At 38.1% G+C, this 17022-nt stretch overlaps 1 protein-coding gene across 1 annotated transcript in view; it reads left to right on the forward strand.

The window, feature by feature from the left end:
* Nucleotides 1-17022, forward strand: part of LOC145672940 (proteasome adapter and scaffold protein ECM29) — a gene marked incomplete in the record, with an annotated part of 148951 nt that overhangs the window by 86090 nt on the left and 45839 nt on the right. Inside the window, 6 exon segments of the mRNA XM_081742170.1 lie at nt 773-979; nt 2487-2601; nt 5353-5536; nt 6388-6505; nt 12618-12788; nt 15875-16108. Of these exon segments, the coding sequence (XP_081598296.1) occupies nt 773-979; nt 2487-2601; nt 5353-5536; nt 6388-6505; nt 12618-12788; nt 15875-16108 (1029 nt within the window).

Below are 17022 nucleotides of genomic sequence, written 5' to 3' on the forward strand. Positions count from 1 at the left end.
TTTTTTAACCCAGCAAAGCGGGTAATTGACGCTAGTAATAATAATAATAATAACCCTTCCAAACTCCTCTTTATCCTTAGGGACCTCCAAGGGCGCCCATGTTACGGTTTCCAGGGGGACAAGTATAAACGACATTTCAAATGTAGTCTCAAAATTTTCGATAACTATTCTAAAAAATCTATTGTGTTTTCGATCTTCCGAAGTGCAATTTCCTGTAGAGGGGGCAAGCGCTCCACCTTGCCCCCCCCCCCCCCGATGGGCACCCTTGGGGACCTTACATCACAAAATACTATCTTATAACAGCCTAAGATTTAAGAAGAATATTTACACAAAATTTCAAGATTCTACGCGTACTCTTAATAGTTTCAGAAATCTGTTGATGTGTGCGTCAGTGGATTTACTTTGTTATAGATACGTTTTCAGTGCAGTTCAGTGGCAGAAGTTTTCTATGTTTCTTTCATTGTTCAGCGCCTACGACTACTTTATACGATAGCACTCCCAAGATTCCTTCAAGTGAATTATTTACTTGAATAACTTATTAATTTCAACAAATGACTGGTCAATAGGATTTAAGAAATTTAACACTATCATAGAGAAGAAATGGCCATGTCGCTAGTAACTCCAGTGACGTAAGAACTGACAAACGAGAGATCGGAGTTGGAGTTCCTACAGTCCAGCGGCTATACTTTCCTCTATTATTCCATCATAGTTTCCTAGTGTTTTGTGTGATCTATTTTTTTACAGCAATTAATATGGCCTCTCTTATACTCAGACCAGAGATGTGGAAGTCCATTTTACCATTGGCGAAGCTCTCGTTTGCTGTATCCAGGGACCATCATCGCCCGCAGGTCGAGATGTGTGGACTGTTATGGAATCTGAATACCGCTCACCGGTACAGCCGGACGAGTCGGATCTTCAGTGGGTACTTGAGGAACTTCTGACTAAGTTTATTCCGACGCCTCATCCAAATTCGAGACAGGTAATTGTCATTTCGTAAATTGTTTAAACTAACTGATTAACGTATGCATGTGTATGCTTATTCTATGTAATATGAAACTTTTACCAGAATAGCGTAATTCTTGGGTTGTTTTAAGATAAAAACTTCGTACTTGGTAGAAAGATCTATATTCGAGTCATATTTTGTCAGAAAGAAAGAACCAAAATTGAACTTAGACAAAAACAACCAAGGTTAAACAATTGGAATTTCGAATTCCAATTAATGAAATTTTCATAAGTATAATGCCACATCGAAATATCCACAAAAAGAACATTTAGCAATTAACTGTAGTTTTTTTGTGAATTAAAATACGGCTTAGATATAAATAAAATTGACCGAAGCAAACATTTGTTACAGTAATTGCTCTTGAATCATCATCCTACAGTTTGGTGCATTCTGTAATCCGGCACGATCGATCCACTTGCGTTTTTCCTAGATGAATTCAGCAGATGCAGTGGGCGCTCTTTAGTCCGGAATTCTACGGATCGGCACATTCTGTGATCCTGCACCGATCGAGCCGCTCGCTCCTTGGGTGGATTCGGCAGATAGAGTAGGCGCTCTTTAAACCTGCATTCTACCGTTCCGCACATTTTATAATCCGGCATGGAGCCGCTCGCGGATATTTTTTTTTTTTGGGGGGGGGGGAATTAGGGTATTTGTTGACCGCCAGGTTGCACCACTGAGCTCTCGCGTTCTCAGTTCGTTCAGTATTTATCGTAATTAAGTTTTCAGTTAATTGCAATGTTTCCTGTTTTCTAGCGGGTTATATATCATGTTTACACTGTTTCAATCTTTCGATTTTTATCTAGAGTATTTATCTTTGGTATTCCCATTAAAACTATATTGATGTTCGCCAATTCGTCACGGCTGTGGTCCCGAACTGCCGGATTAAAGAGCAACTACTGTGTTGCTAATCTGTGTTTCAATTTCGGCAATGATATATTGCCGTTAAATGTTCGCTTTGGTCAGAGTTTATTGAAGTTGTACGTAAGTCCAAAGCTAGAATGAGCAAGAATTCACAGAACCTGGCAGTATTGAAGATTAGTAGAAGAAAACATAGCAATGGAGACGGTGACTCGGATGTAGAGCGCCCACCTCTAGTACAAGGAGTCGCTTGTTCAATCATACTTTATATGTTTTTGTGGTGGACAATATCGTATCCGTGGGTTTTCTCGGGGTTCTCCCGTTTTCTCCCACATTATCATGACACCAATCACACAATTACTCATTCACATTCATTTTCAGTAGTCATCCTTGTAATTTAGCCTATAGGGCATTACCATGAATCCTAAAGCTAAAATTTCATCTCATGTCAAAGCATAACAGTTACTCAGTTCAAACAATTAAGAGTCTAAATATATTTCCCTCGAACTTTTCCTGTGTTACAATAACACGGTTGATAACTCACAAAGTCAACTTAATTTGTAATTCTAATTAAGGAGATACAAAATAGATCCACACAGATTAATGAAACTTTATAATTTTATAGGCGTCGTGCATTTGGCTTTTGGCCCTGCTCAAGAGGTGCTCTGAACATCAAACTGTAAAGGACAACTTGGAAAGGATTCAAAAAGCCTTCATGGATCTTCTGTCCGAAAACAGTGGTAGGTATTAATTACTGTTCTACACTAAGAGACAAATATTTTCGTATTTTTAAATTGCTTTTACCTAACTGTCTAGTGTTAGATATGAATGAAATCATACGATGAAAGAGTACCTATTGAAAAAAACAAATACTTTGGTTTCCACTAATTGTACGTATATAATTCTGTATATTTGCAGTGCGTACTTGAATGTTTGTTATGAAAATATAGTAATGAATGCAGTTCATTGGCAGTTTGAGAAGTTCTTGGAGTACTGAATTTACCGGGGAGACATGCAAAGTTAAAATGATTCTACTATATACAGGGTGTCCGAGAAGTCCTTCCCTGATTACAGAAATTGATAACTCAGGCTAGAAATAAGATAGAAATATGAAACTGGTGTTGAATTGTTTACAAACTATAAAAGTTTTGGTCACATCAGTACACTTCCACATGAGCACCCTTGGTAGCACGTAGCACATCTCGGAAGGTGAGCAACCGACCCTGTGTTCTTGAACTTCTCATACCAGGCTTTAATGCTCTTGACATCAGGTGGAGTCCTCCCAAATGTTGTCTGGAACTGTCTCTGCACCGTGGTTGGTGATCGTGTCTCATGGTACCACAGGACACACTGTCCCTTCTCCTGGTTGGTTGGCATGGCTTCTTGGGCTTCTTACTTACGTACTACAAACCTAAAACAAAAAAAAATTGAGACTTGGTAAAACAAAACAAACCTAACACAGACAAAAACTTTTATAGTTTGTAAACAATTCAACAACAGTTTCATATTTCTATCTTATTTCTAGCCTGAGTTATCAATTTCTGTAATCAGGGAAGGACTTCTCGGACACTCTGTATAATGTAAAGATCCTAACAAATAAAAAATTAATTGGAGAGCTCCTTCGTGGCTAAGTGGTTAGCGTAAACGCTTTGGGCAAGGGAGACCCGGGTTCGATTCCTGGAGGGAGCTCATGTGGTTTGGATTCCACGTTAATCAATAGGTCCATGTCTCATATAGCCTCGCTGCTGAACGGAACGTTAAACTCAAAATCGACTCAAGAAATTGATTAGGTTGTAATTTCATATCGTGCACACATATAGTACACACATTTAATGCTTAGAAATTATTTTGATTAAGGATAGAGAAGGAAGTAGCTAATTCAGTAAACTAATGGTGTTTATGACTAACGGTAGCTAAATGGTAAAGCAAGCGGAAAATTAGGTTTGTCCTTCTTAGTCCAGCGATCATAATTTTCATAGTTTTTCTACACAGTATTGATGTTCGAATTTTTCGCTACACTAACGCAGGGGTTGGTGTTTAACTAATATTAATTAAGCTTAAGATCTCTATAGTTGTTAATTGGTTGTTGTTCGAACTTTTGGTGGTTGGTACGTCACTTTATTTCCAGTTCCATTGTGTTCTGTGTTAAGCTTTATCACCTCCATAGTCTTAGACAAAATATTCGATGGGGAGACAGGGCAAGTATGATAATTATCTTCTTCCTATTATGATTCGTAAAATGTATGTTCACTTCTTTCTCTGATACTGTTCCTCTTGACATAAACATGTTCTTTCCCTACCTTTTGAGATTCCAAATATAAGATTCCGGTATTCAATATCCACGTTATTTGTTGATTTCATTGGAATGCGTTAGTTCGATTGTTATTTTCCATTTTTACGTAAAAATAATAGAGAATTTTTACTTGTACAGGGTGTCCATCTTCTGAAAAGTCAGGGGAAAATCGGGGAAGTAAAAATGTATCAGGGAAAGTAAGGGAAATGGCAAACTGGTCAGGGAAAAATCGATTTAGGTCCATGGGCATTCACCGTGAATGATGATGTTATCACATCAGCAGATGTCATGCGAGGAGTGGAGGTTGTCCTTGAATATATGTCTTTGCACTCATATGATGGAAGTTCAGCTTTTAAGAGGGTGTTTCCTGACAGCAAAATTACTCAGAACTTCTCATTTAATAAAACTAAAGCATCTTATGTCTTGGACCATGGGTTATCCCCTTACTTTCGAAAATGCTTGGAGGAAGACTTGCTCGGTGGATCTTCGGTGGTGTGCTTCGGTGAATCTTTAAAACAAGTTTGTGCAACGTGGTCAGATGGGTTTAATAAATCGTTTCTCGGATGCAAAGCAACAAAGGATTTCTAGCTGTTATTGGAATACGTATTTTTTCACATCTTACGTACTCTGTATACTGCACACTTTCGTTTGTAACTTTACATTTTGTGTAATATGTAATCAATATGCTTGCAAATTTACATTCTTTTGAATTAAAGGAAATTGAAAAAAAAAAAAGAAACAGAAGTGGAGAGAGAACAAGGCGGGAGGTGGAGACTGGGGTTTCTTTCTTTTTTCTGTATTCTTAAATTATTCAATGGTCGGGGAAATCTGGAAAGTCAGGAATTTTTTTCGCCAAATATTGTGGACATTCTGTTGTATCCCCCGTCCTTACACACAAAAACATACACTTAAAAAAGATCCCGTGGCACTGTGTCAGGCACAACACCTCCGTCTGGGAAAACCTGGAAACGTATTGCAATCGAGGATCTCACCCGGTCTCCCATATACATAATGCAGTTCTAGTACTATGCCTCAAGAAATCGTTTATACAATTTGTTCAGGCTTCGGTTAGGTTTGCACGATTGGATAATTGTATGGGCGAAAAAGGTGGAGCTCAACCCCCATGTCCGTACTGGAAAGGGAAACAAATTTATAGCTAGTATCATCTTCAATTTATGTATATTTGTGTATGTTTCAGATATAGTCCAAGATGTAGCATCGAAAGGCCTTGGTTTAGTGTACGAGAGCAGCAGTGAAGAGCTAAGAGGTAAACTTGTGAATGAGTTGGTGGACCAATTGGCTCAAGGACGAAGATCTGTAGCTCAAGTGACATCAGACACGAAGTTGTTTGAAGAAGGTGTACTAGGAAAGGATCCATCCGGGTTAGTATCTGTTGCAGTATGCTCCAAACTAGGCAGAAATGTTACAAGAACTATTCCTTTTTCTTTTTAAATACAAGTGAAGAAGTGGTAAAATGATAAATCATCTGTCGCGAATCGCTGTACATAGTGTGTTCATAGAATATTTTAAAATGGAATTAATTTCATGGCTATAAAATAGCTAAACCACTTGGTTTGACAGCTCTTCGTGGCTCTGACGCTCCAACGCCATCTGTTAGCGACCAGTTGAACTGTATCCATTCTGGCGTCGAATACTTGGTCAGCGTGCTGCGTCACTCTGTCGGTAACAGGCGTATCAGGAGTTTTCTAGACCTAGTAGCCGTTACGCCTTTTTTATGTGACTCCCCAGTTTGCTTCACCACGCTGGGTGGACTCCAAAAATTCGGAAGCACCAGTCGGGAATCGAACCCGGGACCACGCGGGCGTGAATCTAACGCTTTTACCACTAGATTACCTATTCCATAGATATGTTTTTCAAAATCTCTTATGACATTTCATGAACTCTTAGTTTCTAAATGAAGCTGTATCAATTTAGATATATATGAAAACTCTACATTTTTATTGCCAAACATCTGTTCCCTGGTCTTAATCACTTTTTAACAGTAAAAGTGAAACCGATATTACAGTACGCACATAGGAAAATGACACCTGGAATGCATAGGGGTGATTCTTTTTATATGAAAATGTGCTCAAACCTATAACCCGTATCGAAAGTATTGGCACCTGTACTGAAACTTAAAACTTCTTGAAGTAACCAACTATGTACGGATGTATAGATGCGTATTTTTCAACATATATATATATATATACTTTTTTTCTTCTTTTCATTTCAGCGGCAATTTGTCCACATACAAGGAATTGTGTTCTTTGGCATCTGATCTGAATCAGCCGGATCTCATATACAAGTTCATGCATTTGGCAAATCATCACAGTATGTGGAATTCTAAGAAGGTATGAAATTTGTTCTTGAGTATATTTATTTATTAGGACGTCACACAGTGGAACTTATAAGAATGTACTGTTAGTATAGTAGCCTCAGTCAATAGACAGCCACTTGCTCACAAAGGGATGCCGGCCCCGTGTGAGGTTTCTTTTCATACTGTCCTGTTTGGTTTTTCTCCCCCTTGAAAACTAACTGACAGGCAAAAAACTGAACCGAAACTGTTGCCAAATCTTTGTCAATGATCTTTTTTCTTTGACACAATCTCACCCCAAGACACATGGATGGAAGAGAAAGAGAGTGGGAGAGGGAAAGGAAGGCATTATGTATGGCAACGTTTAGTTTTTTCTTCTTCCAAAGAAACCACAAATTTTATGACGGTTTCTTTGTGCTAAATTCAAAGTCTCCCGACTGGCCATCGTCTGGGCGCGCTTTCTATACGCCTGTTACTCTACATGTTAACTTTCTGAGTTCGTTATTGGAGTCAGTTCGTTAACATTTCACGTGTAACGGTGACCTGAATCTGTATCGTTTAAAATCCATCACATTTCCAAGTTTCTATGCCATCTGTAAAGCAGCAAACAGTTGTTAAACGCCTTTGACAAAAGATATGTAGCGTTCGCATGATAATCTTGACTATCTTTTTTTCAGAATATCTATCTATACATATATTATATTTGCCGGTTAAAATTTGGTTCATTCTTGAACTACAAATCACAGGAAAGAAACAGTCAGTTACGTTTCATATTGTGAAACTATGATGGGTTTCGAAACTATAGGGATCAGTGTTGAGACCGGTATATGAAATTTAACCCTCTCCATATATATGAGGAATGATCGAAGAAGGTTACAAAGCATAAAACTTACACGTTATTCACTATAACTTAACGAAAATTTCTTTGTAGAGTAATAACATATCTGTCTTGGTGCTGCTCTGAAGACTTCGGATTCTCATTATGTATACTCGAGAAACGGACATTAAAAATGATGACTTGTCTGGAAAATTGGTAAAGAGTAGGAATGAAGTCAGTGGTGCGATTCCTGTGGGCCGAAAACACTACACTTTCTGACACTAATAAGCAGATTGTACAAGTGTATGGGGAGGGCTACATTTCAAAGCAGCCTCGTGAAGGAAGTGGTGCCGTACCTTGAAAGGAAGACGGACCAATATTGTTAATGACAGCCCTAGAGACAGCGGTAGACCCAGTACTTTAACCACTGACCTTAAGTTTGAAACGACTAGAGAGCACCCCTTCTACAGCTCTGGCCTAGCCACAGTGACTTTCACCGTTTCCCTGTTCTAAAGCAAAAAAAGACTACTATTATCTGGCATGTGATTATCTCAAAACCGCTGTTTCATGGTGGCTACGAGAACTTTACGGGGATTTCTATGCAAATGCTATAAAAAACTTTATTCTGCCGTTGTGGTAAGCGGTTGAACAAAAACTGTGATTATATCGAGAACTAGTATTGAGTGCCCTCTATCATCAGATGTGTTGATCTTCCAACTATGTCTCACACATAAGCCATAATAGGCTTTATAATTTTTTTTTAATTATCCCTCGTATATATATTCAACATGGAAAACAGAAGAGGTAAAGTCTATCACTTCTGGTTTCAATATAGGGAAAGAGAAAGGTGAAAACTATTCTCGGGACGCTGAAGTAATGTCTCGTTGTCCCGTACTGTTCTTGCGCGGATACCTATCTACAAACATACATACAGATGGACAGAATTGTACTACAAGACTTCCCGTACATATGTGTAGTATAGTTTTAAGTCTAAATTGATTACACAAACACTAGTTAACTAATTTTAGTTGTTTAGGTATTATTATCCAAATATTATTTCAAATAAATCAAATACATTTCCTAATATTCTTTCAGATTCTAAGGTAAACAGAAATATATCTGCAAAAGAAGGATTAGGATACTTCCATACAGTAGCGTAGCCAGGATGTGTGTTTGGGGGGGGGGGCAAGTGCTGTTATAGGTACATATAGAAAAATTACAAACATTAAAGTACCAAAGTACATTGTCTCCCCTCCGGGCCCCCCCCTTCCCTACGCCACTGCTTCCATAACCAAGTACATTAATAATTAGTAAATTTTGTGATTTGAAAAAATTGTTTTATTTTATCCCTAATTAATTCATCATAAATACAGTAAAACCTGCCTTCAACGGACCGTTTATTAAACGGAAAACTGTCTTAAAGGGAAATATTTCATGGTCCCATGGATTTTGGAGTAAAAGACATGTAGAAGTCCCTTCATTAAGCGGAAACTGTGTTATGCGGACAACGGAAAGCAAAATAAACCTTTAACGGAAAATTCTGAGTTTCAGACTACATCGTTTAGAAAAATTTTAAACATCCTGTGAGAGGGTAAACATATACTGTCTGCGATAAATACTTCGTTCTTTTGTTAAATCTTTATGGGCAGTGTTGACCTTCGTCAATCACTACTCATATTCAGCTCCCACAATTTTTCGTTAGTCCTACGTAGCATGTCAGCTGTCAGTCTTTTTTGTAGGCGTACTTCTGTTCCGCTTGTGTAGCAACTAGCGACAGCGAACAAAAATGAGAAGAAAACTGACAAAACAAAGTTCTGGAAAAAAGGAATTGAGGTAAAGCAGAAGTTATATATCTCCATGTGTCGTGAAAACAAGGAGGAAAGAGTTCAGAGGACTTTCAAAATTCCAGAAAAAGCTTTTCTGTGTCCTGAAGTATACCGCAGCCAAGTGGTAGCAATGTATGCAAAAAATCCTGCTTGACTATTGGGAAAAATAAAGGAAAGTGTGCACAGCATATTTTGTGTTTATTTTAAGATTTTTGGGTATTAATCCGTAGAAGGAAAAAGTACTGTAATTGAACAAGTTGCGTACATCAATATATTTTCTCATTATGTCCGTTATAAGCATATATATTTTTTTTAACGGAAAGGTCTATCTCCATTAAGCGGAAACCTGTCTTTAACGGAAATTTTTGCGAGTCCCGCTCGATTCCGCTGAAGACAGGTTTCACTGTATTACCAAAAAAATGTATCCTTAAAATTATATGTAAATAAAAAATTGGAGGTTGGCAACATTGAGCAGCGATTTTTTTTAAAAATGTATAATTGATGGAGGAAGGTGTAAATATTCATGTTACTTTGTCTTTTTCATTTTTCTGCTGTTTAGTTCCACCTGTATTGATTGCAAATGTGTTGTATATTGTAAGAATCCCCACAAAAGTACATGACAGTGCAACACGTGTTATTAATTACAAACAATAAAGAAAACAAAAAGTCAACACGGAAAACAGACAATCAAGACGGCAGAGCCCAAGGAGAAACAAACCACCAAGAGGCCTTCTATAAAAGCGCAGCTTAAAGAGGTCCTGGTATCAGTCTAACCACTAATCATCTAACCAATACCTGCTCCAAGGTTGCATTAAACTAAAAATACACCTTTCCTTAACCCAAAGTCGCATTAAACTAAAAATCCTCACCACAGCCAGACCTCACAAAGCTACCTTAGGCTAAAAAAGTTTTCCTTCAAAACTGACAAAATCCTTGCAAGTGCCTTTAAAACTACTTTTAAAAAAGGAACACCGTTCAAAACACCAATCTCCTTCATTTAGTTAATAAAAAAAAAAACTGTTTATTTATAAATCAAAAACGTTATACTTAAAAATGTTTATAATAAATTAGTAATAGAGACAGTGTGTATGGTGTATTTCTTCTCAAATTGGAATTGAAGGTGCATCGATGTAGTAACACATGCGGGACAGTTACACGGTTCATAAATCATGTTACCAGCTCTTGCTTTGAATTTATACTAATTTTGTTTCCTCTCCATTGGTTTAGTGGTTAGCGCGCGCGCCGTTGCTGTACATGATCCCAGGTTGAACGCATTATATTTGGTCTAGGAATTAATTCGTGCGGTTGGTACGCACACATTGAAGCTGTAGTACAAACACAAAATACATAAATACCTTAAGAAAAATATTGTCCATCGCTAGCCACCACTTTCGCCCATCTGTCAGGCAATGTACGGATTCCGTGGCGAAAGAAGTCCTCATCCTTGGAAGCGATCCAGTCAGAGACCCATGTTTCGATATCTTCTGAAGAAGTAAACCGCTGTCCAATCAAATCGTTGTTCATGCAATCGAACAAGTAGTAGTCCGAAGGAGCAACGTCTGGTGAATACGGCGGGTGGGGTAAAACTTCCCATCCGACATTTTCTAAATAGGTTTTGACCGGTTTTGCGACATGTGGGCGAGCGTTATCATGTTGAACAATAAGTTTATCATGTCTGTTCTCCCATTCTGGTCGTGTTCTGGCCAGAGCTTGCTTCAAACGCATTAATTGTCGTCGATAACGTTCTCCATTCATAGTTTCACCCGGTTGCAGCAGCTCATAGTACACCACACCTTTCATATCCCACCATATGCACAGCATAACCTTTGCACAGTGAATATCTCGTTTTGGTTGTGATGGACCTGGTTCACCCAGGCCTTTTTTCGTTTAGGGTTCTCGTAATGGATCCACTTCTCATCACCCGTAATAATTCGATGCAGAAACCCCTTTCTGCTCTGTCGTTGAAGCAGCAATTCGCAAATGGTTTTTCGTCTTTCAACGTCTCTGTCTTTCAATTCATGTGGAACCCAATGTGACATCTTTTGAATCATTCCCATGGCTTTCAAGCGTTTGGAGACTGTTGTTTGATCAACGCCTAATGCTGCTGCAAGTTGTTCCTGCGTTTGACACGAATCCTGCTCGAGCAATGCTGTCAATTCTTCGTCTTGAATTTTTTTTGGCTGTCCAGCTCGCTCTTGGTCTGCAAAGCCGAAATCACCACTTCTAAACCGTGCAAACCACTTCTGACACGTTCGCTCAGCTAGAGCATGGTCGCCATACACTTCCACCAAAATACGATGACTTTCAGTCGCACTTTTCTGCATGTTAAAGTAATGCAGCAGGACACCCCGCAAAAACACTTTATCAGACACAAATTGCGCCATGTTCACTTAACTACAAACTGGTGTTGTTGACGCTTTAATCCACTGCCCTATACTACGAACGATACGCGATGACAGGGGTTTGCAACACATGTGTGAATACACGGAACTGTGGGACGCTCCGTTCGTTGCGCCATCTCTTGTCCACCCGCACGAATTAATTCCTAGACCAAATAGTTTTGGTTCCACTTTAAACTGTAGCTCCATATCTCGTATAGCCTAGGTACTGAAAAGGGACGCTAAACTTCAAGAAATAAATAAATTTTGTTCCTTTGAGTCTTCTTACCTTATTATCTTTATTAGTGATGTACAATGATATTGTATATTCTGTAGATACAGTCAGTAATGACCTTGAAATTTTAGCCCTTCACCTTTTATTGGAAAAGTGTCGTATATAATTATCAGTCTCAATAAGATCTTCTTCTACGTCTCGAATAACTCTGGATAAAGAAGGCCCCCTCGGCGTATAATATTACCTCGGGTTGATAGGAAGGTGTCCTAGCCCAAAGCGGCTTCGGATGGTATTGGTGACCCTGTAGTCCACAGCGGCCTTAGGAATAGGTATTGTAGATGGATGACGAGTACAAGGCACTGATGTCTTCTTAAGTCTCGAAGGCCTCTTTTATAGCAGCTTTATGGAGGGAGAATCTGCGGAGGAGTTGTCGGCTATCTTCGTGGTTCTCCGTGTCCTCTTCGTCTCTTCCTCCAAATGTAGTTTCCTTCTGTCGTCTGCCACTATTTGTTTACAAATCGTGAAAACATGTGTTTATAGTTTAAAAAAAAAAAAAAAACATATGGTTTATAGTGCTTGTGGGTATATGGATCCTTGCAGTATTTGTGTGTTGTTGAAGCAAAATGTGATCTTGCATATTTTCAAGCCTAATGATGAACGATTCTTCTTCGAAATATCGTAGATGTTTTTATTCGTCTTTAATCTGAAGATATACTAGGGCGAGTGTTTTACTAGTAAGACTGTGTTCCTTGTGGCGTGGGTTAAATTATGTCTTCTTCTTCTTCTTCTTCTTCTTCTTCTTCTTCTTATTATTATTATTATTATTATTATTATTATTATTATTATTATTATTATTATTATTATTATTATTATTATTTCTTGTTTATGTTTAGGGTGCTGCATTTGGATTTTCAATGATAGCTTCCAAAGCAGGAGAGCAGTTGAGTCCGTATTTATCGAAGATTATTCCAAGGTTGTACAGATACCAGTTCGATCCTTCCTCGAAAATCCAGAACTCGATGACCAGTATATGGCATGCCTTGGTTCCAGAAGGCCAGAAGGCTGTAAGTACCAGTTTTATGTTTTAATTTATCACAAATATATTAATTTTAATTTCTTTGAGGTAGTTTTCGTCCATTGTGACAGCAGAGGCAGTAAAAGCTAACGCATCATTAAATAGACATATTGACCAATGTATATGACCTCTAATGGAAAGAAATTAATGTCCTTAGCATAAAAGATGGTATTAGACTTTGAAGATATATAATGGGAAACGTAGAAAATTAAACCTCTTGAAACTTCTAGATTTCAGTGAAGATCGTATTCAGGGTTCAGACAGATCTTGAAAGACAAGTAGGATCAGGGAGAAATATGCCGAGACTTAGGGAAATCTGCGATATTTTACAGAAGAGTCAGGAATATTTTACTCCTTTGTTTCTTCAATAATCAGTATTTATAGTGAAAACTGAATGTGCAACGGTAAGTTGGCTTATACATTATCTTTTTGTAGTCATAATTTCGTGTTACATTCACAGTTTTAGCACAAATATGTGATTGAAGTCACTTCTAGCTAATTATTGCTAAGGCAGGGATGCAAATAAGCAACAAAATTTTACCGCCCAAGAAAAAAATCCACTAGCCCACATCCCACGATAGAAATCATTTACTTACTTTGGGTATGATATTAAATACTCGCCCGCACCGATGAACCATTGCTTCCCTGTGCTAAGGTCATTCAATTGCTTATTGGCTACAAAAAAAAAACTTTACTTATTGGCTAGGTTTGTTGGTTGTAGACGATCAAAGAAACAGACCGAATTATGATATATGTTTAGGAGTGTATTCAGGATACTGAAATATTAAAAATCTCGTTAGTGTATAATTATTGATTGGTACTCGTGTTCATTACGAGGAAGGACCAGAAACTAAAGTTACAAAGCCAATATTTCTGGAGTTTCGTCTATTATAGAGGAATGAGAAGTGTGCGGTAATTTTAACGCATGGAGTTGGCAACTGTGCAGAGTTTCAGCCACCCGCCACCTACGGCGCCAGTTGTAGGTAAACACAAATGGCGTCTCGCGAAGAAGTCCGCTCAGCTATTCGATTTCTGTGGGCGAAACGCGTAACTGTGGCTGAAATTCGCCGCAACTAGTAGAAGTTTACGGAGTGACTGTAATGGCTCGTCAGCATGCCGTAGAATGGTGTCAGAAGTTTGTAGCTTGTAGAAAAACGTCACCGACGAGGAACGCAGTGCCCGACCCAGCACGGCATCAACAGATTTGAATACAGCTCGCGTGGAGGAACTGATTCAGGACAATAAGAGGGTCACGTTACGGACTGTTCCCGCACTTGAAGGAAAACCTAGGAGGCCGTCGCTTCGCTTCAGACGACGAGGCGAAACACTTCGTGACAACGTGGCTGAACACGCAAGGACAGGATGTTTACCAGAAGGGAATCTTCAAACTCATTTCACGATGCGACACATGCCTCAACTGATATGCAGACTATTTCGAAATATAACTTGATGTATGTACTATCTGTTGGCTGTTTTGGATGTATGAAATAATATATACACGTTGCACTATAGGCTTTGTAAACTTACTTTCTGATCATTCCTCATTCATTCTAAATTCTAAATACAAGCGCTTTGATTCAGAGTAAGTGCTGACAGTAAGTAAGTAAGTTTATAAGGTGAAAAGAAGAACATTATACCGTTATGGGCAGTGGCGGATCCAGGATATGATCAAGGGAGGGGCTAAACCATAGTTTGCCGCTTTATCCAGTGTAAAACAGGATTGAAGTCCATTTTATCCAGGGTATACCTGAGGGTCAAAGGGGAGGGCTATAGCCCCTATACCTCCGCCCTTGGTTATGTGCATAGTAGAGGCTGATTTTTTTAAAAAATGGATAATATTCTAAACTGAACTATAAATGACGGTGTTCGCGGTGTCGCGGATCAGAGAAAATTTATTCACTCAGTCATGAAAATTATGGGGATGTCAGGGAAATCAAATCATAATTTCAGTGTGAATCATGGTATTGAGTATGGAAAGTATATTCAGATCCATTTGAATACCCCATGGAAGCGTAGTGAATATACATTAGTAGCAAATTTTAGGTGTCAATCAAACAGAATTATAACATGATATATAACCATTACCTTTTTCGTATAGACGCAACGGCACAGCACGGTTACAGGAGAGTGATACAGATCGTACAGTCGTGCTTGGTATGATTTTTTTTTTAAGTATTAAAGGTGAGATTGATATAATACGAGTATGTTTTTTCCGAAATTATTTTTATACTCGAAATTATTTATATATTCGAAATTATTTTTCGAAATGATTCTACTATATTTGGGTCAATATAGTAGAGTCTAAAGTTTCGTTGAGAAATTCTGTAATTCTCAGAGCGAGTGAGGCTTAGAAGTAGAGAGTTGTCTGATAATGTATGTTAATTTTACCGAAGCCGTAAAACCAAGTTTTTTGTTAATATATAGTTACCATTTTAATGTAAACCAAATGTATTTACTTAAGATAGTTAGTAGGAATATGTATGATTAATAATCATGAGAAAATTTTGCTATTTTGATAGTAACTATGATCGATAAGTGGAGGGCTAATATCAAAATATATGATAATTAAGAAAAATCGTACAGAAAAAGTGGCTTGGGATAAAGATTATGGACATATATATATATTAATAAGAAAATTGTTAGAGTTGTTACTACTAAGATGATAATTATTACAGCTGCTAAGGTCATAAGGGTTGCACCATTAGTAGAATTAAGTTCTTATTTCATTCTCTTCAGTTCTTTCGTGGCTATATGGTTATTGTGCGCGCCTTCAGCGCGAAACCTGAGTTCGATTCCCGGTGGGAGCTCATGTTCGTATCACGCTAAGCTTAAATCAAACCAAAATATTTCATTCTGTTATGACGTTTCGATCAGAAGTCTAATATACTTTTAAGCTATTTTACCATGAATGAAAATTAAATCGCCACTGCTGCCCACAGGCGAGTAGCTGAGTTGGTTCATTTCGCTCTTCCCTGGTACATTCCTGATAAGACGGTATCGGATAATTAGAAACAGTCACATATTCCTAGATCTTAATAATGTGTCTGTATTGAAAATTTCTCATTGTATTTGCAGGTAGATTTATACCAAAAAGAAATTCTGGCTGATTTGGTGGCTAATTTAACAGCTCCTCAGTGGCGAGTTCGTCTTTCCTGTTGTTTGGCGTTGTCCGATTTCCTTAGAGGACGCAATCTAAATGACTCATTGGATATCCTTCCAAAGTTATGGTCAGAGCTATTTCGTGTTATGGATGACGTACACGAAGGCACACGGCATGCGGCCGAAAATACAGCACGGGTTTTAAGTAAGGTAAGTTCTATAGTTGTTACTTCATTATTCAGAATATCCATGTTGTATTTTTCTTTGGTCTTTAAGCCAGGCCAAGTCGAACATCATAAATAGAGCTCTGTTGACTGAATGCTTTCGTACAAAATATTATCCTTCATCTTGAAGATCGCTAGTAATTCACGAGGTAGATTTTCTAACAATTCACGAGGTAGATTTTGTTTTCTTTTGGATTTGGAAACTAGGGCCAGCGTAAAAGATTTTTATTATTAACAACACTCTACCATAATCTGTGAGAACTACTACTTTCCTTTAAAAAAAAAAAAAAAAAAAAAAAAAAAAAAAAAAAAAAACTTTTTTCCTGTTCTGATGTGTTTTATATTTCTGTCATGTACTGTTACTTATGCCCTGGTCATTCATTTTGTATTCCGGAAGTAAGTGTGACCTCTAAATGTATTAGCGTGACTACGGAATTTCGAATTATATATTTGAATACTATTTCGTGCATTTAAATAAACTCTTGGACATTAAAAATGCAACACCAAGAAGGAAACGAAGTAGCAGCCCTAATTGAGACACGTAGATAGCTTAGAGTACGTGTGTTCAGTCGGCGAGAAACAAGGTGAACACGCTGGTTTAGGAAGTAATGGAATATAAGATACATGCAAAAAGTGTAGAACGTTGTGTGTTACATGCGGTCGCTCATCACATAGCTTAGGGTACAAGCGCATAGATATTGCGATGTATATTATACTTATTGCGATGTATGCGGTATATGAAAGGCGCAAGGTCCTTGCAAACGGCTAAGAGATCAATAGTGAGTGGGACACTCAGAATGACTACAACGTAAGGAGGAAGAATGTCTTCGTAGGGCATGGTAAGCCAAGTATCCATGACACTTTGTCAAAACTCATCAACTGTAGCTAGGAGAGGTCTCT

Source organism: Thermobia domestica, chromosome 16 (genome assembly GCF_964235325.1).
Source record: "Thermobia domestica chromosome 16, izTheDome1.hap1.1, whole genome shotgun sequence".
Classification (NCBI taxonomy): Eukaryota; Metazoa; Arthropoda; class Insecta; order Zygentoma; family Lepismatidae; genus Thermobia; species Thermobia domestica.